The sequence below is a fragment of the Hippopotamus amphibius genome, chromosome 6, assembly GCF_030028045.1.
Source record: "Hippopotamus amphibius kiboko isolate mHipAmp2 chromosome 6, mHipAmp2.hap2, whole genome shotgun sequence".
NCBI lineage: Eukaryota > Metazoa > Chordata > Mammalia > Artiodactyla > Hippopotamidae > Hippopotamus > Hippopotamus amphibius.
The window spans coordinates 169,780,384-169,808,101 of NC_080191.1; the positions used below are offsets into that span (position 1 = coordinate 169,780,384).

Below are 27,718 nucleotides of genomic sequence, written 5' to 3' on the forward strand. Positions count from 1 at the left end.
AATTTTCACTGATTGAGAAGAGAGTTATAAATACAGAAAGGGAGAGAAATAAATATAAACCGTATAATAATTAGATTAGAATTGGAGAAATTGGTGTGAACCTATTGTTTTCAGTTTACATAATATAAATATAAACATATAGTTATAAATGTTTACATATATGTGTGTGTGTGTGTGTGTATGTATTTATAGTTCCCTAGCTGATTCACTGAGAAGATCTGGGCTCAATGAGTGCACCTAGGACTCCGATCTTGGCTTCTAAATACTATTCCCCATCTAAATTTCCAAGGCTGTTTGGATAAATGGCTTGTTCCAGGAGTGGGGCAGGGAAAGTATTAGATTATTCTGTAATATTTTATGCCAGAAAGCAAGGAAGTGCTCAAGGAATGATGGAGCCATGTCAAAAGGGCACATAATCCAGTTTGAAAGGTTCCCACTGGCCAAATTAGGAACAGTTTGAACATCAAATTGATGATAATAGTACCTGATAGTAATCCACTGAATAAACTAAGAACTCAGGTCTTTATTAATATAAATAAATGAATGAATTAAAAGTTTGATGAGAATGGAGATGTGTGCATGGTTTCAGTAACTTAGTATTTGAACATGGTCAAAAAGAGTAATTTTGCAATAGAGAAACCTGGCAGACACAACCTTCATCAAGTGCTGAAAGTTAATAGCATCAGTAACGGACAAATCAAAAATGTATGCCACCTGGTAGGGTGCCCTGGAAAGAATACACATCTCTCCTGTGACATTCTTGCCAAAGTTGCAGGACTCATCATGTGAGAACATGAGACAAATCTAGAGAGACATTCTGCCAAATAATTGACCTGTAATTTTCAACACTAGCAAGATTGCAAAGTCAAGGAGAGACTGAGGAACTGTTCTGACTGGAGGAGGCTTTAAAAATATGACAGTTTAAATGCTTGTATACTCTGATATGACAACTCATGATTTCAAAGTGGATCCTTTTGCTATTAAGGACATTATTGGGGAAACTTCAGTGGGATGTGAACATGAGGTGTAGTAATTTATTAACGTTGCTTTCTTGATTTTGATGGTTTTGTGATTGTATAAGAAAATATCTTTATTTGTAGGAAATACACACTGAGAATTAAAGAGTTTTGAGACATCAAGGTAGCAAGTTACTGTCAATGGTTCAGGAAAAAGAGTTTGTGATTGCTTCAGTCTTTAAAAATATATTAATTTAAAAAAAAAAGATTTGAGTGACAGATACAGAAAGTAGGCAGAGAATAGTCAACATGCATATAATAGGTGTCTCATAGGAAAAAACCAAAACAGTACAACAAAACAAACAATAAAAATATATAAACAAGAAAACTTTGCTAAAATTAAAAAAAAAAAAGAATTTTAAGCTGCATATCAAAAGGACAGCCAGGTACCTAAGGTGATAACCATCACTGAGAAACATTCTAATAAAATTATTGGAATTAAAAGGAAAAAAATTTGGTGAAATCCCAGGCCCCCAAAAAATGTTTTTTAAAGAATAGAAAATGAGGTTGTCATCAGAACTTCACCAGCAGTGGTTTGAAGGAGACAATGGAGTCGTCATACTTAAGAATCAGAGACAGAAACGTAATCAAACAGGCTTGAGATATGAGGACTGCAATCCAATGTATCTGCAAAGAATTAGGATGATATTGTTCACATAAACCCCTCCTGAGGAGAAAGAACGATCTTCAGACACCCAAAATGGTGGGAGGGATACTGACATAAAGACTGGTGTTAGTAATTAAGATAGTTGTAAGGAAAAGAGTGTTTAACATGAAAAAACTGTATGCTGTGACGTTTTGGAGAAAATGCAGTTACCAGAAAATGAGGGTAGAATTGAAAATAATCTGAAGATAGAATAGACTTTCTGATTGCTGTGAAGTTTTTAATATAAAAGGATAGTATTTCACATCAGGTCTGGGGAACTTGCTCATAGTAGGGCCAAAAGCCAAACAAAGCTTATCATTAGAACAACAGAATAAGCATCCCAATTTTATGTTTATATATTGACTTTTATAAATACATGAATTTTATTTAAATATATTTTGTTGAGTATATACAGATGTTTGTAAAGGTCTAATAAACATTAAAATACAAATTTTATATAAATATTTTATATATTGTAGATAATTTATATGATCCTTTGTTTAAGAATCTAGTCTATAGATTATATAAATTTAGGAAGGCTTGTCCTTGTGTGTGTGTGTGTATGTATATATATGAACACATAGACCACACAGTGAGACTCTATTCCGGTTCCTGTTACTTCATAACTACCCCTAAAGCTCAGTGGATTAAAACAGCAATCATTTTGTGGATTCAGCAGGCTAGGAATTCTGCCAGAATTTTGCCTTGGATGGTCCTTGTGGCATAGACTGAGGTCACTTAATAGGATTCAGCTGATGGATGAGCTGCTTTGGAAGGTCCAAAATGGCTTCACTCCCCTTGTCTTGTGACTTTGTTGGCATCAGCTAGAAGTTTGGGCTCAGAGAACTATCACATGACCTCTGAAGAGTGGTGCTTTGAGAGTAGTTGGACTTCTTACATGGTGTCTGGCTTCCTCCAGATCAGGCATCCCCTAAGAACCAGGCAAATGTTCCATGGAGTCTTCTGATCTAACCTGGAAAGTCACATGTGATCATTTCTGCCACATTCACTTGCTTACAATTGAGTCATAAGACCAGCCCCAATTCAAGAAGGGGATTAGACTCCATCTCTTGATGGGGGAATGGCAAGGTCACATGGTGCAAGAACGCGTGGGATGCTAGGCACCTGTGGAATATGTAATCTGCCACAGGCTATTTATATACAAGGCATATATATAGTCAATATATAAACATAAAATATAGAACATAAAATAGGATGAATAGAACTGGAGAACACACAACTTCAATCATGTCAAAAGTTAACTCACCTTGGGGACTTCCTAGGTGGCACGGTGGTTGAGAATCCACCTGCCAGTGCAGGGGACACGGGTTTGATCCCTGCTCCAGGAAGATCCCACATGCCGCGGAGCAAGTAAGCCCGTGCACCACAACTACTGAGCCTGTGCTTTAGGGCCCGTGAGCCACAACTGTTGAGCCCATGTGCTGCAACTACTGAAGCCCACACACCTAGAGCCCATGCTCTGCAACAAGGGAAGCCACGGCAATGAGGAGCCCGTGCACCACAACAAAGAGTAGCCCCCACTCACCGTGACTAAAAAGAAATCCCGCGCACAGCAAAAAAGACCCAACACAGCCAATAAAATAGATTTATTAAAAAAAAAAAAAAAAAAAAGAATCTGCCTGCCAGTGTAGGGGACATGAATTTGAGCCCTGCTCCAGAAAGATTCCCACATGCCGTTGAGCAACTAAGCCCACACACCGCAACAAAGAGTAGCCCCTGGTCGCCACAACTAGAGAAAGCCTGTGTGTAGCAACGAAGACCCAGTGCAGCCAATAAACAAATTAAATAAATAAATAAATTTATTTTTTAAAAAAGTTTACTCACCTTAATTGTTGTAAGGAAACAATTCTCAGATTTGCTAGTAAAACAAAATCTAACCCTATATAGAATCTCGTTGTAACAGGGAGAGAGGTGAGATGTCAAGGAACCGTATAGCAAAAAGATGAGGGATGTCCTTATGTGCTGCTGCGGAGCATTCTTACTATTGCTGCAGTAAGGCTACTGCGGTACTTATTATTGAATAAAATAAGCAGGGTGGAGAAATGTGTGTGTCACTGCTTATTAGAGGAGGAGGAGCATTACGTATATGTGTGTGTGTTATAATGACCGGGACAGAGTTGGGTAGGGAGGGGGAGATATCCTTGTTTAATGTACTTGCTTTATAGATTTGAGTTTGGAACTATTTTACCTACCTGTAAAAACAATGAAATATTTAAAAAACAATCCCTAAAAGTTGAAGTTGAAAATTACAATGAACAAATGAACCTGGATGTATATCCAGCTGGCAGCATTAACACCTAGGAAGGAACTATTCCAAGTGACTTTAAAACAGTGTTCAACAGTATATTCCTCATATAGGCCATGCTCCAAAGATAAAAAGAACTAGGAAAGGTAGTTAACTGTTTTCAGTAATCATGTCATGGTTGTGGTGTTGGTGTTGTTATTTTAAGATTGTTGTGAATGTAATATTGGATAAAAAAGTAAGTCGTGATGGGGTCCTCTAATTCTGTTATCCCCAGTGTCTTGAGAACCAGGAGTCTTCATATGCAAGCAAGCATATAAAGATATAAGAAGAGATTAAATAAAAACCTAATGGCCCTAACTTTTAAATAGAAGAACCAGTGTAAACTCAGGATCCATTCCATGTTTTTAGTCTTTATCTTTGTCCGTCTGTCTGTATCTTGGCTGTGTCTGCACAGACTAAAGATTTGCCATGAGTGGATAATTGTTGAATTGTCAGGGATTCATTTTTACTAATCAGTCTACTAATGTTTATACTTTAAATTTTCTATTATATTTTTAGAGGGCAATAAGAGAATATTTTACTACATTATTGTGAGCATTTAAATATTTGAGTTTTTTGCTTCAATTAATTAATCTTTGTATCCAGAAAACACACTTGATGACTGTGGTGAAACGAAGAGTAACCCAGCAGTAATCATGCTTACTCTTACTCTGTCTTCTTAAACTACACAGGCTCCGGACAAGTTGCTTGCTCTTGCTATAAGACTGGTTTTATAAGAAAATCCAATGGACTCTGACTTGTCTGTTAGATAGTTGTTTGTTGTAAATAGCGAAAAAGGTATAAGTGTGTATAACCGTCTTAATTGCAGTATTTTTGAAAGAGTGCTTAAAGTTTTTGTTATTAATAGGTTTGGTAGTTTTTAATGTAGTTTAAAATCGTCCATCTTCAGAATCATGTTTGTTTTTCTATAAAAAGTATCTTAAATAAAATGTTTATTCCTTCAGATTGCTCTTTTGTGTCTTGTTTTGACATTTTGAAAATTTATAAATTATAAAATGAGTTGAAGTAAATTTAATTTCATTTATTAACTTTCTAAGGCATGTTTTTCCCATATTATTGACCCCCACACAAGTGCTGTAATTTGAAGATAAAAGATTAGCTGATTTCTTTACAGGGAAGAAGTCAGTAAACAAAGCATCTAGTATAAATTATTTTAGGCTTCTTTTTTTAAAAAAATTAGAATAAATGCTACTTTTTAAAATTTACAGTTAAATTTGGCAGTAAAGTAAGATTGATACTGCTTTTTGATGCATGCAAATTCTTTTAATTTATTAAATGTGATATGAACGTTAAAATAGCATACTGAAAATACTATTTACAGCCAATTCTGATTCATGGTACATTTAGAAGATTAAGTTTTAAAATTTGCATAAAATTTGCAAAATCTTGTATCGATTTCTCTTTTAAGGTTCTGACCACATTTAATCAATTATAAAACAGCTTATATACTTAATACTTTATCTTCAAGTAACCTATTTCTTTAGAATGTAAAATATGAATTTATTTCTCTTTTTTCTTCCATCAGAATACAGTCGTTTTGAAGCCAAAATACACGATTTACGGGAGCAGATGATGAACAGTAGCATTAGCTCAGGTTCAGGTTCTCTTCGAACTAGTCAGAAGCGATCCCTCTACGTCAGGTAAATGTTTTTAATTTCTAATTATAGCAGTCTTTATTTATGCATGCAAATCCTTTCAGGGTTTTCCCTATGACTTAGTTTTACTATAGAAAAGTATATTGCAAACCAAGGAAGTGTTTTTTTATGATTGATTTCCTAGTAGTATGTCTTCCAGGAGTTGGAATATTATTATAATTTTATTAATGAAAGTTATATAATCTCTTGAATGATAATAGTATGATAAAGAAAGACAAATAAATATGGACCAGAAATTTTTAAGCTGATATTTTACTGGGTGACTCGTGTAGCTTGATACGTTGTATCATCCAACACTTCTATTTACCTGTATCTTTCTATAATAAAATATTCTTCATTTAAGTAATATTTAATTACTGTGGTAATTTCCACCAGTTCTTCCGTTTTCAGTGCAGTAATTTACCTCTGCCTGCCTGGATAGTGTGCACCTCTAATTTGTGGCATTTCTCGGGTCTTGTGGAGTAAATCTTCTTTCAGTATCCCTCTCTTCAGGCACCTCATTCAGAGCTCTCTCTGCTCTGCTAAATTTAGCATCATCCAAAACCACGTTAAACTCTCTTTTCTCCTGTTTGTCCTCTCTCTTTTGTTTGTCTTTGTTGTTGTTGCTGCTGTCATTTTAGTGAGTTCCAGGATGGAAAGGAAATACAGGCATTACCTCAGAGATTTTGCAGGTTTAGTTCCAGAGCACTACAGTACAGGGAGCCTCACAGCAAAGCGAGTCACAAATTTTCTGGTTTCCCGGTGCATATGAAAGTTGTGTTTACACTATACCATAGTCTATTAAATGTGCAATAGCATTATGTTTTTTTAAAAAATACATACCTCAATTTTAAAGTATTTTATTGCTAAAAATGCTAACCATCAGTGAGTCTTAAGCAAGTCATAATTTTTTTTTGCTAATGGAAGGTCCTGCCTCCATACTGTTAATTGCTGACTGATCAGGGAGACGGTTGCTGAAGGTTTGGGGTGGCTGTGGCAATTTCTTAAAAAAAGATAACGGTGAAGTTAGCCGAATTGATGGACTCTTCCTTTCATGAACAGTTTCTTTGGAGCGTGCAGTGCGTTTGATAACATTTTACCCACAGTCAACTTCATTCAAAATTGCAGTCAGTTCTCTCAAATCCTGCTGCTGCTTTATCAGCTAAGTTGATGTAATATTTCCATCCTTTGCTTTCATCTCAGTAATCGTCACAGCATCTTCACCAGGAGTGGATTCCCCCTCAGAAAAATGCGTTCTTTGCGCGTCCAGAAGAAGCAGCTCTGCTTCTGCTGAGTAGTTTGAACATCTGTGCAAGTTTTATCTGAGTGCAGCAGTGCAGTCCCAGCTTCAGGCCCCACTTCTAATCTGCTTCTCTTGTTATTCCTGCCGCATCTGGAATGAGTTGCTCTGCTGAAGTCTTGAACCCCTTCAAAGTCATCCATGAGGATTGGAATCAACTTCTTGCAAGCGCCTATTAATATTCATATGTAGACCTCTTCTCATGAATCACCAGTGTTCTTAATGGCATCTAGAATGGTGAATCCTTTCTGGAAGGTTTTCGATGTACTTTGCCCAGATCCGCCAGAGGAATCCCTGTCAATGGCAGCAGCTCTAGCCTTGCGACGTGTGTATCTTAACTAGCAAGTATTGAAAGTCAGAATTACTCCTTGATCCATGGGCTGCAGAATGGAAGTTGTCTCAGCAGGCGTGAAAGCAGCATTAATCTCATGGTACATCTCCATCAAAGCTCTTGGGTCACCAGGTACATCGTCAGTGAGCAGTAATATTTTGAAAGAAATGTTGTTGTTGTTGTTGTTGAGCAGTAGGTCTCAACAGTGTGCTTAAAATATTCAGGAAACCATGTTGTAAACAAGTGTGCTGTCATGCAGGCTTTGTTGTTTCATCTCTATAGCACAGGCAGAATAGATTAGCATAGTTCTTAAACACCCTAGGATTTTCAGAGTGGTAAATGAGCATTGGCTTAACTTAAACTCACCAGCTGCATTAGCCCCTAACAAGAGAGTCAGCCTGGCCTTGGAGCAAAGCTTTGAAGCCCGGCATTGACTTCTCTCTAGCTATGAAAGTTCTAGATGGCATCTTCTTTCAATATAAGGCTGTTTTGTCCACATTGAAAACCTGTTGTTTAGTGTAACCGCCTTCATTACTTATTTAGACTTTTGGATACCTTGTTGCAGCTTCTGCATCAGCACTTGCTGATTTACTTTGCATCTCTGTGTTATGGAGATGGCTTCTTTCCTGAAACCTTATGAACCAACCTCTGCTGGCTTCAAACTTTTCTTCTCAGCATCCTCACCTCTCTCAGCCTTCATAAAATTGAAGAGAATTTGGGCCTTGCTCTAGATTACGCTCTGGCTTAAAGGAATATTGTGGCTGGTTTGATCTATCCAGACCACTGAAACTTTCTCAATATCAGCAGTAAGGCTGTTTCACTTTCTTATTATTCCTGTGTTTACTTAAGTAGCACTTTCAGTTTTTTTCAGCTTGGCTGTTTGCTACAAGAAGCCCAGCTTTTGGCCTGTCTTGGCTTTCAATATGCCTTCCTTGCTAAGCATAAGCATTTCTAGCTGATTTAAAGTGAGAGACCTGTGACTCTCCTTTCATGTAAACACTTAGAGGCCATTGTGGGGCTATTAATTGGCCTAATTTCAATATTGTGTCTCAGGGAATAGGGAGGCCCAAGGAGAAGGGAGAGAGATGGGGGAAGAGCCAGTTGGTAGAGCAGTTAGAACACACACATTTATCAATTAAGTTACCATCTTATAAGTGCACAGTTAGTGATGCCCCAAAGTGATTACAATAGTAACATTAAAGATCACAGATCACCATAATAAATAAATTAATAATGAAAAAGTTTGAAATATTGAGAGAATTACCAGAATGTGACCCAGAGAAACAAAGTGAGCAAATGTCGGAAAAATGACACCAGTAGGCTAGCGGTTACCACAAAACCTTCCATTCGTAAAAAAAAAACACATAATGTCTGCCAAGTGCAGTGAAGTGAAGCACAATAAAGTGAGGTATGCCTGTAGACGCATAAAGCTCTGAAACAGGTGAACTCATACAGAATTACGTAGGCATCCATATGTGTGTGATAAAACCAAACCAACACAGAAAGGGTCGGGAGCAAGGAAAGGATAAACACTGCATTTGGAAGGGTGGCAGCCTTCTACAGTGCTCAGCACTGAATCTCAGGGAAACAGGATCAAGCGGGAAATACATAGGTGGATGTGAATTACTGATAAAAGTTTTGCGTGTAGTCTTAGGTTGGATAGTAGGTTAACAGGCATTCATTACATTATGATTAATAATTCACATAGGTATTCTGTGAGTTCCCCTTTTTTGAATCAGAGTACTAAAGATAAAGTTTTAAGTGCTCACTTAGGGAGTAGAGGTTGTGAGTGATTTCTCCGTTTCTCATCAGTAATATAGTTGTGTTGATTTTGTAATTCGGAAGATTAATTTATGATAATTTTAAGATGTAGTATTTTCCTTTTCCTCAGTCTTGTGGCATTTGTTCTACCTCTTAAGGTTCTTTATTTGCTATTGTATTTTCTATTTATTTGTATCCTCATCATCTTTGCCTTCTTTATCTTTGCCATATCTACTTCATTACCTTTTTAAATAAACATTTAGTAAATTGCTGACTATATCAGACCTTTGTTTTATTTGAAGTTAACTATATTTTTCCAGTAGAAAGACATTTCCTTGTTATTCAGAATTTATTGAAGAAATGACTTTATATCATTTATCATCTTTATTTTACAGTTGTAGAATTCTTTCTTCAAATAAAATCCAATGTATATGTTTTAATATATGTTTAAGTAAGCCTTCCCACTTTTGATTCTCTTCTACTTCCTTCACATTGTTAGCCACTGAAAAGACTTGAAAGAACACATTTCAAAAACATTAACTAGTTCATTCATTGAGCCATCAAATAATTTCACCCCTCTCTGTTTTACTTCAAGTGATAGCTTCTTAAAAGTTGGGTAGCATGAAGAGGAATGTGATTTGTATCCTAATTTCCCATTGCCAAATTAGAACAAAAAAATGAATACACTGTATTATAAATGTAATTGCTGGGATCCTTCCTATACTCTTGAGAGAGGTTTTTTGAATTTAAGAATTTATTTAAATATCCTACACTAAGTAGGACACTATTTTGTTATAAAATTTTAAAATATTCCTAACATTTTGTAATTACTATATTAAATTAACACAGTATTTTCCCCAAAATAGTTGGCAGCTGTTAAAGTCATCATATACTTGTCTGTAGTTAGTTTTCATCATTGTTGTTGACTCTGAAAACCCTATTAACTCCAGTTTTATGAACAAATGAAAGGAATGGTTAACTGGGAAACTAATCACTGTGTTTTCTCATGCAGTATTGAGAAAAATAAGGTGGTATATCTATTAACACAAACAGTTAATTTTGCTATTTCTTTTTATTTTCATTGTCTTCTTGTATGTAGCACACAATTGAGCTTGGCATTATTCTGCCTACCATGGTACATTGTTTAATTATCTACCCAGATTTTATATATACTTTTAAGATCCTGTTTATTTAATATCAATCATATCAGTATTAAATTATAAGAAATAATTATGGACTTTTTTCTTCTTAATCTAGGGCCCTTTTTGATTATGACAAGACTAAAGACAGTGGCCTTCCTAGTCAAGGACTGAACTTCAGATTTGGAGATCTCCTCCATGTTATTAACGCTTCTGATGATGAGTGGTGGCAAGCCAGGCAGGTTACACCCGCTGGTGAAAGTGATGAAGTTGGGGTGATTCCCAGTAAACGCAGGTAAATAAGCCTGATGCAGTCGTACCACTTGAAAATTGGACAGCATAAATGCTATTCCTTTAAATTTCTTTTACTGAAGTGGTGATTTTATGTTGGTTTTATATACTGTGTTTCACAGCCACTTAATGTTATTCACCTTATGTTGTAACCAGTGACATAGTAAGAGAATATGATGCCCCTAAATACAGATTTCTCTAAAGCTCCTACTAGTTGCTCAAAACAAAATAAGTATATATTAAGTCACTGTGCCATGTATCTATACCCGTGGAGGGAGAAAGAATTAAAAACCTCTGTCGTTTTCCCATGTAGGTGGTGTTAAAACCTGCATTTTCAGGGGTTTTGATTGTCTGAATTGCCTCTTCTAGACTTAAAAAATGAGAGCATTTTAAGTAAATGCTAAATTTTTAGAAATATCTAAGGATACGCTTTACATCTTTGTTTACTTGTTTAATTTAAAATATCCATGCATTCACTGGTCTTTCCTCTTCGCTTTTAACTGTTGATTGTAGTGATTTACTCACTGGTGCATACTTCCCGTCTAGTGGCAAAAGTGGTTAAGTGCAGATTGTCTTTGAAAAGGGTGATCCCAACTTGGAACCCCTAAGGTCAATGAAATGCTGTTGAATGTCTCTACTTCTATAAGGAAAGCTATTAAAACATCAGTTCATAATTTCCCCAGAACAGCTTATTTACGAGATCTGATTCATCCAAATCATTGCCTAAAGCTTAAAAGCTTTAAGATAGCCAGTAGAAATTGTCAATGAGACATTAATGTTTATTATAGCTAGTTAATTCACTTCAAGTCAAGCTTATGATGTAATAAACTTGTTCTTGTCTTATTACTAAGTTGGACTTAAACTTATTTTGTTAGGAGTCTCTAAAATTGATACTTGTGCCAGATCATATGCCTATTTATAAACCTCTCTACCTTATGTATATTTGTACACCTATTTGTAGACGTTGAAGAGTCGAAATGTTAAATAAAGTATTGCCAGGGTTTGTAATTGTGGTTTTGGAGTTTATGACTGTTGTCGGCTAGATCCATATTTTTAGCAAGATCTGACTATTGGGCATCTTGGACCTTATATTTGATGGCAACTCCTCTTTTAGCAATGCAGCCCTCAGCATAACTTTTTTTTACTGGAATAGAGCATAGCAAGCTTTAAATCCAGAAATGCTTCCTCCATGCCTTGTTGAATCAGTAGAGACCTCACATCTTAAATATCAAGGTCAGAATTCCTAAAAGTTGCCTTTATCCCTTGGAGTCTTATCTCCTACAGAGGCTTTACATGTGCGTACAACAAATGAGAAATACAGCTGAATTTGGTAGAAAGAGCTATTTTTCATTTTGTATAAAAATTCTGTAAGGTTGAATTTAGAAGCCAGAAGTGATAAAAGAGATATACCTTGAGACCTCTACAAATCCCCTAATTCATGAATAGTATTATATAATATAATTTTCCTCCCATAAAATACAGTATGAAATCACAACCAGTTATGCCGTTTCATTCTTCAGTGTATTCTAATCTTGTATTTTCTTAAATAGAATGATATCTTTCTAGACCTCTTTATGTCTAATAATAGCACAAGGAATTATAGTTCCTACAGTTCTTAGCTTTCTTTCAGGAACAGTATTGACACATAAACACAGTTGAAGTCACTCAGCTATTTAGTGAACAAGATAATGATTAGAAAACGAAGCCATTTGTTTACTCACTAATGTTAGTTTCTCAGTGCCCTCAGGAAGTGTCTAGGCAAAATGATAAATTAACTATTCGTGTCATGGACCCTCAGGATTGTTTTAGAGTAGTAAAAACCCAAGTTTTAAATCCATGGCTGCTAAGGTTCTGCTGTACCCATGGTAAAACTATATAACTGGATAATAAAAAAAAATAAAGATACGCGTTTATTCATAGGCTGTTCTGCTATATACACTAATATAATTGCTGTGTTGAAATCAAGAGTTTATAAAGCTTGATTTATACAAAGTTTTGTAGGATCCATGTTGGTGTTACAGTCTACATGATTATAGATTGTACATTCGTTGTAGTTTTGTTTGCTTGTTTTATTTCGAAGGTAACACTTTTAACAAGGTTTAAAATTCAAAAGATTTAAAAGCTGTACAGGCTCCCTCTTAACCCTGTTCCCCAAGCATCCATTTCACCTTCTTAGGGATAACTAAGGTTACCAGTTCTTCTGTATCCTTCCAAAAGATATTTTAAAACTCTATTTTGGGGACTTCCTTGGTGGTTAAGACGCTGCACTCCCAATGCAGGGGACCCGGGTTCAATCCCTGGTCAGGGAACTAGATCCCACATGCTGCAACTAAAAGATCCCACGTGCTGCAACAAAGATCCCACGTGCCATGACTAAGACTCAGTGCAGCCAAATAAATAAATATTTTTTAAAAAAACGCTCTGTTTTGTATACTGTAATTGGTTATTTTATGTATTTACACAAACGTATCATTGGAATTAAGCTTTTTTTTCTTCCTTTTTATTTTTAAAAATTTCAGAGCTACAGAAAAATAAGTACAAGAGAAATGCAAGAATAGTTCTTAGAACACCCACATATCCTTCACCTACTTTCACCAGTTGTTAACATTTTACTGCATTTGCTTTCTCTCTAACACGGAGTTTTTTAGCATGTGTTGCATGCTAACCTGATATTTAAACAACAAAACACATGGAAAACCTAGAAAATTGCTAAACTGAGAAGTGGTGCCTCATAATGGTTGCAGCGTAATTATGGAATTGAGTGTATATATAAGTACACATACTTGTACTGTATTTTGATACTTCACAAGTAGTTTTGTTTCATAATAAAATGAGCCCTATATTTCATTTCTCAGAAATAGTTATTAATTGTGGGATGCACATGACTTCTGAAGGCTTTAGAATATGAAAATGCTCCACGTGAAAGTATCGGTTCTGATGATTTCTAGTTAGAGCCTGAGATATATTTATTACACTTAAAAAATAATCTGTGTTTTGTCAGGGTTGAGAAGAAAGAACGAGCCCGACTAAAAACAGTGAAATTCAATTCTAAAGCAAGAGGCGACAAAGGGGTGAGTATATGAAATCTGTTCTTTCTAGAAATAAATAATTGAAGGTAACAGGGCTTTTTATAATTCTTGTTTGAGCTGCATTATTAAAATGAGGATTTTGCTGTAGAATTAACTATCAGCTGCTCTTGCCAGGGTGGTTTACAAGAGCAGATTTGCTAAAGTAAACAACTTATTAAATTAAAGCACCCATTTCACAGACGTTCGCAAATTATCAAAACTGTCATTTGATGTATTCTTAACAACGTACTTTTGGTCATTATTTTTATAAATGAATTGAATTCAGCCTTCACTCAGATGAACAATTAAAAATTTGTGTCACCAGTATTAATCATAATAGCTAATAAATAATACATCTGAGAAAATAGACCCCCTCCCCCCAAATTATTAACTAGTTCATAATGTAAGTTCACAGGTTTTTGCAAGTGAATTCATGGAAAGTTTCTTAATCTTTTCCCTAATATTACGTATAATAAAATTCATGTTTTAAATGTTTAAATCAATATGAATTTTTATCTTAAGAGAATAAAGAAAGGGACAGTCAAGAGGAGGACTTTGTAGGTGGGCAAGAAATATATCAGTATTCTTCTATATATATTTTAGACTTGTTTTTGTTTTCACTCACTTGAAGTCCTTCTTGAATCTAGTGGATGTCAGTGGATGATATCACAGGCTTCGTTCTGTAGCATGTGTGTAATTACTGCAGTGGAATAGTCTAGCAAGAAGCCTGAAGAAAGAGTTGGACACAGGTTGTGTTGAAATACTATTTATAGCAATGTTTTATATTTTGGGGATTTTTTAATCTAAAGCAAAGTTTTGTACATCTTTTGATCAAATTTCAAATGAATGTGGAACGTTAACTCAGCAAATAAATTAAGCCTACTCTTTGTACGTGTCTGATATCACTAACCACTCAAAGCTGTAAAACTTTAAAGGAATATGATTCTTAACCAAAGAAATTAAACCTGAGTAAATTGTATAATGCATTCAGTTATTTTAGAAATGATAAATTCCTTTAAAATTTACTTGCACCTTTCAGAAGATGTAAAATTATATAGTATAATCTGAAGCAATATTTAAAATAGAAAATCTTTTGGGGGAAAAAATCCCAAGTAAATGCTCAGGATTTGAAATATATACAGTGGTTTTTGTACTTGTTTTATATATGTCTTTTAAAGAATATTTTGGCAAAATACACTGTCAGTATATTGAAAAAGAGGTTGCATGTTATAACTTTTCTTTCAAACTGTAAGAAGTTAACTGAATTAACGACATATTTAAGTCTCAGTCTTGTTTGTTGACTATAACCAGCTTTATACACAGTCACTGTGTTCTAACACAGCACCAAAAGTATGCATGATACTGAGTGGGGTAAAAATACGCTTGCCATTGATGCAGAACTGCTTTTCTCTCTGTAATACCATTTTCCATTCTAAGCTCTTCTTTTCCTTTCCTTTATATGGTGGATTATGAACTTTATTTCCAATACAGACTTTTAAAAAACATTTCAGTTTCTCATTAACATTTTTAACATTCCTTTAGCTATTTTGAAATACTACATATGGAAATTATATATTGAGATATTTGACATACATTTCATAAATTTGTAATATTTTATCAGTCCTTATATTTATTACACTCTCTTGCAATATAGCATTAATAACAATAAGTAAACAGATTGTTTTGTATTGAAAATATAAAGAAACTAGAGGTAGTGTATTTCTTCAGTTTTGTGTTTTCCCTACACATTTTTGTCCTGTTTGCTTGTGCTATTTTCCACTTTTAATAAATTCTTCACCTGCAGGATGTTAGATGTAATACAATTAATACATTTCTTAACTAACAAGCATTTCTTTCTCTCCTGTATTATGATATCTTTACGATATCTCATTTTGGCTAACTGCAGAGACATCAAAAATCAAAACATTTATAAACTTCATGTTTCTTTTGGTTGTTTGCTGTGAAACTGACTCTGACCACTATATATGCAGTAGGAGGGGTAAATAACCTTCTGTTAAAAACATATCAGTTTTATCAGATAGCATAAAAATTATTACTAAATTCAAAATCAGTGGTTGTTATAAATAAAAAGACTTAGTCCTTCTCTAAATTAGAGTACCATAAATTTTTCTTTATTGAAACTTCTCTTTCTCTTTTCTAAAATTTGGATTCAAACAAAGATTTTTATTCAAATAATGCTACTTGACAGTTTATAAAGCAATTATAAGCCTAGATTTCTCCACTGTATTTTTTTCTCAACTTAATTTTTAACTTCTGCTTAGGGTTATCTGAGCCTTCAGATTTTAAAACTGATATCAAGAAAATCTGCTTGACTAATGACTGTTAACTTATTAATTTTGAATTATTGACACAGAAAGGTAGAAATGAAAGTTTTTGTAAAGATCCTTACCAAAATAAATCTTTTCAAGTAATAGAATTTGAACTAAAAGTCAATTTAATCCATTTCAGCAGCTTAATCACCTGGTATCACATGACTAAAAATATAGGCATGCCAAAAAAAATATTGTCTGATATTTATATACTTCAAAATATTGATAGCATCATATGATGTGGATAAATTCAAGAAAAGTTAAAACAAGATTTCTGTCCTTTTTATTGTTCCCACTTCAAAAAATAATAAAAATAATAATTCCTACTGTCACTGGTAGGCAAGGCCATTTCCTTCAGGACATGGGTGCCTGTGACACATTACAGAAGCAGCTATTCCTCTTCAGCCTCATCTTTCTTTGTGCTACATGCTTTCTTAAAACGATGGATGCACAAATGGGACATTCGAGAAGGGAAAAAACTTGTCTCAGCCGTCTGTGCGATAAGGGACGTCAGATCAGCTGTCGTAGCAGTTATTTATAAACTACTAGGATTTTAGTTGCTTCTTTGGCATTATGAGCACCAAACTTTTTATTCCCTATTCAGGACATGGTGCCGGTGGATTGAATCTGGTTCTATTTTATTTATATAATTATGATGTCATTTAAATTGGCCAGGAGATTAGATAGCACTGATAATTCTTTTGCTGGACTCTGTGCTTGATAGCCACTTCTTAGTTTTCTTCCCGCTTTCTGATTCATGCCATAAGCATTTAGTTATCCTAATTCTCTTCTTTAAAAAAAAATGAGAAGGTTTTTTTAAGTATTCAGCACTAGCAACTTTCTCAATTGTTTTGGTTCTCTTTTTTAGTGGTGGCTTTTTGTTAGTTTGTTGGAACCACGAAGAGAGAGAGAGAAAGGGGGAAAATGTGCTAAAGCCAAAGGAAAATGATGATTATTATGTAATCCATTATAAATATTTGAATAGCTAAAGTAATAACCTTTGCTATAGACCACCCTAATACTTGGAAATCTTCTAGAAAAATATGGATTGATGTGAACAGATGTGAGCTCAGTTTGGACTATGTGGTAGTAGCTAATCTGATTTACTCTTCCCTTTTTTATCAAATAGCACTTACTCCTTATTTTTAGAATTACACTCTAAATTTTTCAGTATTTTCAGTTATAAAATGTTAGAATTAGAGAAGTTAATACTAAATTAGAAATTCACTACACAAACTGCACACTGTGGTCACAAGAGTCAGCTTTCACAGAGCTACTAGGCTGGGACTTTGTACACACAGACAGTAGACATCCCTTTGTTTTGCCCCTCCTTCTCTTCTTCAGCAGTCATTCAATGACAAGCGTAAAAAGAACCTCTTTTCCCGAAAATTCCCCTTCTACAAGAACAAGGACCAGAGTGAGCAGGAAACAAGTGATGCTGACCGTAAGTATGTGGATCCAGTGGTCAACTGAAGATAAATGTAGAGGGACCTACTGCCCTGCAGTTGGTTGTTACCATGGAGACAGTTTCAAGAGCTGCAACAGGTTACTGTTTGTCTTAACTAGGGGCAACTTAACAGGCATAAATTAATTTGCATACCAATCTTAACTTTTTCTGGCACCTTAGGAATTCTTAAAGTAAATGATATTTTTAAGCTATGTTTAAAATAGAATTCTTTTATGTAAAGGTTCTTACAAGAAACACTTATACTCTCAGAAGACTATTTTAGAGGAAAAACATGAGTACCGGAGAAGCTACTTATTCATTTCTAGGTATAGAATTGCCAATCTTTGATAATAGACCTTCTCAGTCATTCCATTTTATCCTATTTCTTTGTTATATGTGGACAATCTGAATTTTACTTTTAAAATAGCAGGAAATAGTAAAAATTTTTGCTTCTCTACCCTAATTAGCTTCTCATATAAAACTTTCATTCTTTTAGTAGATTATATCTACCTGCTGGCTTATTTTAAACCTTCAGAAATACACAGAAATGCTCTGCAAGATGTGTGCACCTGTAATGGTCTTGGAACTGTCTCTTATTGTAGCACCAATTTTATGCATTACTGACAACTGTTTTCTTTGATTATCTTTTTATTGCTTGCTCTCTGGGAACTACTCTCTACAGGAGATCCCTGACGACATGGGATCAAAAGGCCTGAGTAAGTGATCAAAATACTCCCAAGTTATTTTTTAACCTCCATCTACAGACCTACCTTTTTCAGATACATTTTGAGGTTCATGGTAGTGCCCTTCTGGCATGAGGAGGTGTATGATTTAGATTGCTTTTAGATTCTTCATGTTAATAATTTGCTTGGGATTTTTATTTTTATAATACACATCTATTCTTTTTCTGCATTTTTCACATATCATTTGAAAAACTCTCTGCTCATAATTGTATTTTCCATTTTGTAGTTTTTACGGCAATTACTTTCTCTAGGAATTTTTTAAATATGAAGAAAGACTTTGAATGTTTTTAAAATAGTATTAATACCATCTGCCCTCATTATTAGAAGGTAGAATGTAGTCTTCCTTATAGTTTTATGTCCCCCCACCCCCTGCTTTTTTTTTAAACAATCTGTGTTAGAAAAGCATTGCTACAATGTGAAACTCTAAAACACAATAGATCTTAAATATTAGAGAAGAATTATAGAACTCAAGTTCAAGTAGCAGTCTGTGTAATAGGAAAATTGTATATCTTTTTTTAAGAAACTTGTAAGTTATTAAAAAGAATTATAAGAAATATTTTCCTTTGTTTTTTTTTCTTTAACCAAGATGTTGTCTCTGTTTAGGGGAAGGTGTGTTTTTTTGGTGTGTTGTTCCTGCTTAATTTTTCAGCTAGTACTTAATCTTCATATAAAGTTTGGTACAGAGTCTGATATGTGGGAGTCATTCACTAAATGTTGAAATGAATGAATGAAACAAGAAGTCATTTTAGCAAACAAAATTTTAAATGTGAATATTTTCAAATTTATTAAATGTGAAATTTTACCAAATATTATTAAGCTATTTTAAGTGACAGTGACTCATAGAAGTATCTTTTAGGCTAAAGTTTTTTTCTAAGTAGTTGTTTCCATTTGCATTATTAAGCATTTTGAAAACTTATTTCTTCATAACTCATTGATCATTTAAGGATATAGCCAATATCTTTTAACTTTCTAAGTTTATGTTAATAAACATTAAATTTCATAGATTTTTTTTCTTGATTAATGCTGACTTTGTGTTGGACTTTTAACCTTAACTATAGGTACTTGACTTTTATTTCAACTTTAACAATTAAAGGTTTATATCAGATCGAAAGAAGTATGCTTTATATGTAATTATTTCTATTACACACACTTTGTTATCTATGCATTTGCCTTTTTAGGATCTGGTAAGAGCCACAAATTTACTATCACTAGTGGCACGGTTTTTTAATCTATTACCTTTGGGAAAAATTATCAGTGAAAATCTTCAGAAACTGGAAGATATTTCCACAGATTCTCGGTCCTATAGAATTTATTTTGAGAATGATCATGAGGTGCTGTGGAACCCATAGATTTCTGTTACCTGCCGAGTCGTCAGAGACCTATGGAAAGCTCATGGGAGAAGAAACTAAACGAAGAATTTGGTTGCCATATTGATATTTTTATAATAGATAACTACACCTTGACCCCATCGTATTTTCATCTGTCATTTCAATTGAGGTTTTGGACTTAGGAAGAGAAACAAATGAAAAATGATAACTGGTTACCAATGTTGATTTAATTTTCTGGTCAGTGAGTAAAGATCCCTTGAATGATAGGTTTCTGTGCCTCATCTCACAGGAACTGAAAGAATTTATGCACCTGGTAACTTGACCAGATCAAGAAGATTTTTTTTAGAAAAGGTTGACAGAGACAGAAAAATATCAGTAAAATTCTAAAACTGGATATGATGAAGGTTATCACATAAAACATTACTAACAGAAGACGAGATGCTCATTATTATGAAGCAGGAAATACTGGGAAGAGGGGTGGGTCGGGGCGTTCTTTAAGGCCTCAGTTATCTATATTCTAAAGTCCAGGATACAGGGAATAAACTAAGCAAAATCCTGTGCAATATAAAGAAAATAAATGTGACCTCATGTTGGTGTTCATTAAGCCTTGTTGGAACAGGACTCATGAAGGGACTGAGAACAGAAGGACACATTAGTCCAGATAAACCTCTTGAAGATGTGGAACAACACTGAGTATCAAGAAGGATGTACATCTGCATGTAATTTCACACAGCCTATGAAAAAAATGGGGTATTTAAAGAGCAGAAAAAGAAATGAAAGTGATACCCTAGAATACTTCTCATAGATGAGAATTCAGTGATTCTACAAAGAAGAGAATCAAATAAATTATTGATTTACCCTGTTGACAGCAGAAGAAACAATAAGAAAAATTGCCTTTCTAAACCTAGTTTTGACTAACAGAACTAATTAAAGTATAATGGAAATCTGGGAGGATGCAACTAAATCATCATAGCTTATAAAAAGCTAGAAATAGACATCTGTGTAGCTTTTAGGCTTTAAGAAGGCAGTTTTGAAAAAATGCAAGGGGAGAAAACGGTAATTCCTTTGAAAGAAACTAAAGGTATGTGTAGTTCAGGAGCAGTTGTATAAGGTGCTCAGAAATGAACGTATGGCATACGGTTTCAGACAAGGCTTGTACCTTTCTTTTGTATGCAGTTTATTTTTATAGCTTTCCATTTTGTAAAACACCTCAAAAACTTCTGCAGTTAGGCACATAGGTTTCCTGTTACATTTCTTCTTTTTCTGTCGTAAAGACTTATTTAAGTAGAATGGTGTGGAGCTCTTAGATGCCAAAAGCGGACTTATTTTCATCTGTGTTAAGAATAAGTGTTAAGAGTAGTAGTGTTATTCGAGACTGATGATATATAGTATTTAGGGAGAGCAAAGAGAAAACACATGATACAATCTCAGGAAGAAGTGTTTGATTAGAAGGGTGAGACTTGGTTAGAGAGACTCGCAACAATTGTGATCATCAGGCATCATACACAAAAGTTAAAACTTTAGGGATCTGTTTATACTGTCTGTGTCAAAAAGATAAAACTCTTCCACCTCAGTTTCTAATAGATCAGCAAGAAACAGACGAACTCTCCATTAGAAAACTGAAGCAAGCATATAAAAAATGTTTAATGGCCTAATAATCAATAAACAAAATGATATTTTTACCCATCCCATTAGCAGACTTTTCTTTTAAAGGAGAATCCAGTGATGGAGACGGTTCTGTGGAATGACTGCTTTTAACATGTTACTTAGGAGTGTAAATTGATAGAGCCTTTTTGGAAAAGCATATCTTTTGACCTACTAATTTCTCTCCAAGGAATTTATCCTAAGAATGTAATCAGAGGTGGAAACAAAGGTTTATATATCAGAATGTTTCATTCTATATTATTTAGAAAGTACAGCACGTCCCCCCCCCCCCCCACACACACACACACACAATTGAAATAATCCTAAAATGCCTTACAGTTGGAAAGTGGTTGATGAAGTATGGCTTATTATACAGTATAGTATTTTATAACCATTGAAAATCGTATTAAAACATAAATGACATGGCAAATGCTCACAATGTAAATGAAAAAAGTAAACTATGAAATTGTACATATATTGTCTCAGATTTATAAATAAACATATATATTTAGGGCTATTTTCGAGTAGTGTTGCTTTGAACATTCTTATACATGTCTGGGAAAATAGCTAGGAAATGAATTGCTAGGTCACAGATATATAAATATGTTAGGTGTTAGTAGGTAGGGCAAAGTAGTTTTCCAAAGCGGTTATACCAATTTACCCCACCCCACCCCCAGTAGTATGTGAGTTCCAGTCGCTACATATCTTTCTCTACACTTGACATATCTGGGGGGTTTTTTTTTTGGGTTTTTTTTTTTTTTGGTTTTTTGTTTTGTTTTGTTTTGTTTTTTTCATTTTGGCCATTCTGCTGGATGATAGAGATATCTGTTGTGGTTTTAATTTGCATTTCCCTTGAAATGCAAATTAAATTTTTATATATTATAATTAGCTTGAACACCTTTTTGTATATTTATTGGATATTTAAATATCTTCTTTGATGAAGTGCCTTGAAAAAGATTATTTTTAATTATCAGGAAAAAAGCATTTTACCTTTCTGATAAGCTCCCAAGCAATGATGATGATGCTATTCCAAGGACAGTACTTTAAGTAACAAGATTTTATTGTAGAGGAGTTACTTAAAGGACACTTGAAAGAACTTGAAGAATTTGATTGATTCATAGCTATTGGTAATCTTAGAGAACTCAAAATGAGTAGGAGAAATCCCCAGAAAAGAGATTGTAGTTAACTTAAACTTTTTATGTCAGACATACTCGATAGTAGAGGAATAATAAAATAAACCCCACAAGTATTCATTTATCCAATTTCTCTATGTGTCAACTCATGGTTAATTTTGTTTCTTCTATACTCCCACTTACTCTCCCCCTCTACTCACTCAAGTGCAATAACTAATATTTCTTTCTTTTATATATTAGAGATTGCAGAGTGTTAATGCCAATCCTAGTATAAATTTAAGAGCTTTTTTTTTCCTATGTGGCATTCCTACTTCTGGGGATGAATTTTAAGGAAATAGGACAAAAGGTGAAAGCCATATAAATGAAGACATTTAGAATAATTTGCTGATGTTTGTGGAAAACAATTTAAAGCAAACTAAAGTATCTACATAAGTAGTAAGGTAAATCATGATGTAACAGTCCAGTGAATATTATACAACAATTAAAGTGATTGTTTTGACATCTGTGTGATATCATGGGAAGAAATTTTTAAATATAAACTTTAGAAAATCATTTTATGTGTGCTTATCATACATTATTGTCTTGCGATTTTTAATGTTCCTCCTTTGTTTAAAATATACATAATAATGATTAAGAAAGTTGAGTCTTGTCTTTGTGGATTAGAATAACAGACTTGTTTTTCACTGTGACAGCAATTCAAGGACTGCACTACCATTAAGTTCCACCGTCCTCTATACTTTGCAGCAGTGCTGCTTGATTTTAGGAGACTCTGTGGGTGGTGTGGTGCAGCAGATATTTCTCCTCAAACTTTTTCCTTAGCCTTTAAATTTTTTTTCTTTTGCCTGACATAAGAAATTTAGATTTACCTCTCTCCCATGGAAAATTTTGTTTTTTAGTTTTTGTAGATAAAATTACCTTTTTTATTCGAAGGAGACACTTATTGAGAGAACACAAGAGATTACGTTTACATGAGAAGAGTGCTGGGTGTTTACTGAACAATCAAGTTATGAAATGGGGGTCACTTTGAAGGAGGGGCCAGGCAAATGGGTGTTTACTTTTATCTTTTTTGTTTTGCAAAGTAGCCATTGTCAGTTTTATCAAAGCAGAGTTTCTCAGAAATATTAGTCTACTTTAAATTACAGTCCCACCTTCTAGAATTCCATTCCATTTAACTTTTTTTTGAGGCATCTGAATATGAGATCCAGCATGCTTTATCTATATGATCTCAGTCATGGATTTTCATTTCTCTTCAGGAACAAGAAAGAAGCTAAACTAAAAACAAGATCATTTATTTTTTAAAATATCACTTCATTAAAATGGACATGTTTCCTCAGATATAACTTGTCTCCTCTGTTAGTCATTACTGTATCATAAATTAAATGGTGTCAATGACATTTTCTCTTTGGGGTGTTTACGTCGACAGTTGGACTAATTTAGGGTCACTGTTATATTCTGCTTGCTGTTCATGATAAGATTTTGTTCATAAACTATTGAACAGAATATGAGGCATTGTCCTTGATTACAAATTTTTTTCCTTGCTAATTCGTATTCATTTATTTGAAATAATTAAACTTTTCTAAGAAAATCAGAAATGTTTTTAAAAACTCTTTGGGTATCTGTGATTTATATCTCGACATTTTAGGTCTCCTTGTGTTTATTGTGATAATTTGCTTTTTTTTAACTCATGACACTGTGTTTTCTTTATTTTTTCCATTGTGCTGCAATTTCAGAACATGTAACTTCTAATGCCAGCGATAGCGAAAGTAGTTACCGTAAGTGTTTTAAGTTGTTCTTTTGTTATCTCAAGTAATATATCCTTGGGTCTTTTTTCCTTAGTGATGTATTCTGAAAACTGAAAATTAGGTGCTTAATATTTTAAAATCAAGGAGAACCAAGTAAAATCCTTTACTTATAAATAAAATCATATTCTGTGTACAGAAGTTAATTTCCAAAGCTTTCATAAAATACAGAAATTCATTTACAAAAGGGCTGTTTGTGTACACAGTATGTGTGTTTGCATCTTTTATAAGAAGTAAATATCTAGTTAAATGAATAGTAAACTTGTATTTTGCCATTTTATTTAATAAGTCTGTTTCTAACATAAGCCATTAAAATATTTTTCAGTAATGCTAAATTGTAATTAGCTTTATTTCCTTTTTTATTCTGTGTCACCTATACTGGTGTGGTCAAGATACTGTTTATTGCTAGCTTTTGGTGAACATAAGAAATGATGAAGGGAAAATTTTCAACAGTTGCTCAAACAGTAATACTGATTTCCTGTTTTGGTTCTTGTGTTACAGTCTTGGTATTATATCATTAAGTGACTATATAAGCGTGTGAAGTTTTTAAACATATTTGGGCATGGGGGGAGGGGAGAGTACATGAGTATTATCAGCTGTAGCATCTTAAAAAATTAAAATTGCTTTTCTAACTTTTTTCTTTACTGCTGTCTAATATGAAAGTAATCTTGATTACAGATGAGTATGGCTGCTCGGAAGGTCCATCCCGTTAACATCAGTCTCTAATAGTTTTCATGTTGACAGTATATACTTTTAACCCTCATTCATTTGATTGGTTGTTATTTTTTCTGCATGACAGTTACTTAATAATTTTCTTTTTGGGTATGGGAATGTGATTTCTCATATTTTAGCGTTTTTTAAACATAATCAGAGCTCACCAGGGAGTAGTTGAGTAGCTTTCTAGACTAAAAAGAGGTAATAAAAGTATATACTGTCTCTCTCACCATTTGCATGAATTATTAAGTGTGGAATATTCAAATTGCATGTTTCTGATAACATGTAAAACATGTTTTACATACAGTACTTTAAAAAGCAGCTTGTAAACACATATTTTTATGTGTTATAATAAGTTTTAAAACAAGAAAATAAGCTTTTAAAGCAAGAAAGGATATTTATGTCAGTATATGAATTTAAAAGATTTACAGCTGCATACATGTAATATAAACCAATGACAGATTTAGTGAAAAGATCGTTATAGAATCATCATAATCAAGGAGAAAACCTTCAAATACATTCTCCAATATTGATTTATTTCATAGAACCACTTGAATGTAACAGCTCTTCCTAGTGTGTTTTCTACGTGTCTGTGCACGTGCGCGTGTGTGTGTTAAGAACTCCTGAAATTTTTAACTCTTTTAGTTATTTTCATTGAGTCAAGATATGATTTGTAGACTTTTCTATTTAGGATATGCTTAAGCTCTAATCTTTTAATTTAATCTTAGAGGATTTAATTTAACTTCTAAAGTGCTTTTAAGATCAAAGGAAAAATTTTTTTTTCCTTTACTGTCTATGTGATTCATTTTGTTGAAAGGGAAGGATTTAATTTTATCTAAAAAAATTTTTAACTCAAGATGTTACTTTTTAAAAATTGAATAAATGAATTATTATAACCAGTGAATTTTTTTTCATCAGTGAAATAGTGACACTAGTTTTACCTTTGCATTAAAATTTTTTGGTTATAAAATAGTTGTAATTGTAAAAATGTATATGCAGTATTAAATGTTATACCTAGTAGGACCAAAACAAAAGCAGCATATTAATAGCAGAAAATTACCTAATATGCATATGTGTAGAATTGCTCATTAGAGAATTAATTTTTAAAGGACTATTTAATAGTTCTTAGATTCTAAATAAAAAATTAATAGCTTATACTTGACAGCCTAAGTTAAGATCTTAATTAGATCTAATGATAATCTGTAAAACACAGAATAACAGAAAGGTAGTTATTAAGTGGCACATTTATGTTTTGTTTTTACAAATACCAAACTTTGTGACTATAATTTGTCACTTTTTTCCTAAATATTGCCATAAGTAATTTATAAAGTACCCTTCTTTTTACATCTTTGCTACTTTTCTCAGGAAAGTTCTAGTAATTTATATATCAAATTAAAGAATTAAATTAGTATAGATATCTTTATAGATTTTCTCATCTGTATTTTAACTTTCTAATAGGTGGTCAAGAAGAATATGTCTTATCTTATGAACCAGTGAATCAACAAGAAGGTTTGTGAAGCCTGTTGATGTTTTACGATTTTATAGAAAAACATACTTAATTTGGAAAATAGGTCTAACTCAACTTATATCTTTAAAAAAATTTTATTAGAATTTTAGTATTTTTTTCTTACTCTATGTGTATATATATAGAAATATACTATATGTATTTTATGAAACATGGTTTAGCCCATAGATTATTAAAATTAATCATTTTATATTAGCTGTTTTATATTGGTGTTTTATTTCTTAAGCAGCTTCTTTCTAGTGTTCATAATAGTATCACTATCCTTCTAGTGATCCATGTTCAAAATATTGGAATCATCTTTGATCTTTCTATGTTTCTCATCTCCCTTGTCCAATTTGTCTGTTTCTAGGCCCTATTTATTCTTATCATATCATTCTTATGTATAACCTCCTTTCATCCTTCCTACCACAGAGTTAAGTCTGATTTTCACTACCAGTCGCTTGCTTCCAACATGATCCCTTACAATTCATTGTATACACTTCTGTTAGATAATCTTTCTAGGTGACTACACTGATCATACCCAGTTTCTTTTTTGCCCTTTGATCTGCTTCCTTACAGTTTCTACTTCAAAAAAGATCAGTAAGACACTGTACTGTGTTTTCTCATGTGTAATGAGATGATGTTAGCAATTATAGAAGCATTATCTGCCAATGCTGAATTTAGTAAGTGTATGCCTTCCAACAGGAGGCTGACTGAAGTTTAAGATTTTGATAAAGGTTTGTAAACTGTCAAGTTAGGCATTGGTGGAAAAAGAAAAAAAAATTCTTCATAACAGTTAAGGATACTTTTGTTTTCTAGCGAAATAAAATACATAGATGTTTGTTGAGTGCTTATTCCTTTTAACATGCAGTATATTTTTATAGTTAATTATACTCGACCAGTGATTATATTGGGACCTATGAAAGACAGGATAAATGATGACTTGATCTCTGAATTTCCTGACAAATTTGGATCATGTGTTCCTCGTGAGTAACCCACATAAAAATTGTTAATTATTGTTCTTAACATTTTGTCACTGTGTGTGGTCAAAGTAAACATTACCATTTTTTAAGGGTTTATACTTAGTTATTTTATCAGTTATTCCTCCATCCTCCATATTATTGTCGCTTTTCAGATTTAAATCAATCTCTGTTGTAGTGAACTTTACAAAACTATTCTTTAAGTAGAAAATAGATTTGTTGTGCTTTTTAATATTAAACACTTGCTCAAGTTCTTTTCTATTAAAGATACAACTAGACCAAAACGAGATTATGAGGTAGATGGACGAGATTATCATTTTGTAACTTCGAGAGAGCAAATGGAAAAGGATATCCAGGAACATAAGTTCATTGAAGCTGGCCAGTATAACAACCATCTGTATGGAACAAGTGTTCAGTCTGTGCGAGAAGTGGCAGAAAAGGTAAGCATCAGAGTGATCCCAGAATAAAGTTTGTAATTAGATATGCCTTTGACAGTATGAAAGAATGAAGAGTAGAAACTTTTATTTCATGCTTTTGAAAAAATAACACATACATGTTGCAGCATTGATTACTTTAATCAGTTG

The 27,718-nt window shown here is 33.4% G+C and overlaps 1 protein-coding gene across 8 annotated transcripts in view; it reads left to right on the forward strand.

Moving 5' to 3' along the window:
• DLG1 (discs large MAGUK scaffold protein 1) overlaps window positions 1-27,718 on the forward strand; it is a 275,356-nt gene that overhangs the window by 215,016 nt on the left and 32,622 nt on the right. For 4 of the 8 annotated variants that reach the window (XM_057739271.1, XM_057739270.1, XM_057739276.1 and 1 more), the window contains 8 exons: window positions 5,514-5,628; window positions 10,272-10,448; window positions 13,446-13,515; window positions 17,187-17,286; window positions 23,868-23,909; window positions 26,109-26,159; window positions 27,039-27,140; window positions 27,402-27,574. In XM_057739271.1, coding sequence (XP_057595254.1) covers window positions 5,514-5,628; window positions 10,272-10,448; window positions 13,446-13,515; window positions 17,187-17,286; window positions 23,868-23,909; window positions 26,109-26,159; window positions 27,039-27,140; window positions 27,402-27,574 — 830 coding nt within the window. Of the gene's footprint in view, window positions 1-5,513; window positions 5,629-10,271; window positions 10,449-13,445; window positions 13,516-17,186; window positions 17,287-17,971; window positions 18,006-23,867; window positions 23,910-26,108; window positions 26,160-27,038; window positions 27,141-27,401; window positions 27,575-27,718 lie in introns of all 8 variants that reach the window. The other 4 variants (XM_057739274.1, XM_057739277.1, XM_057739275.1 and 1 more) reach the window with 2 other exon arrangements.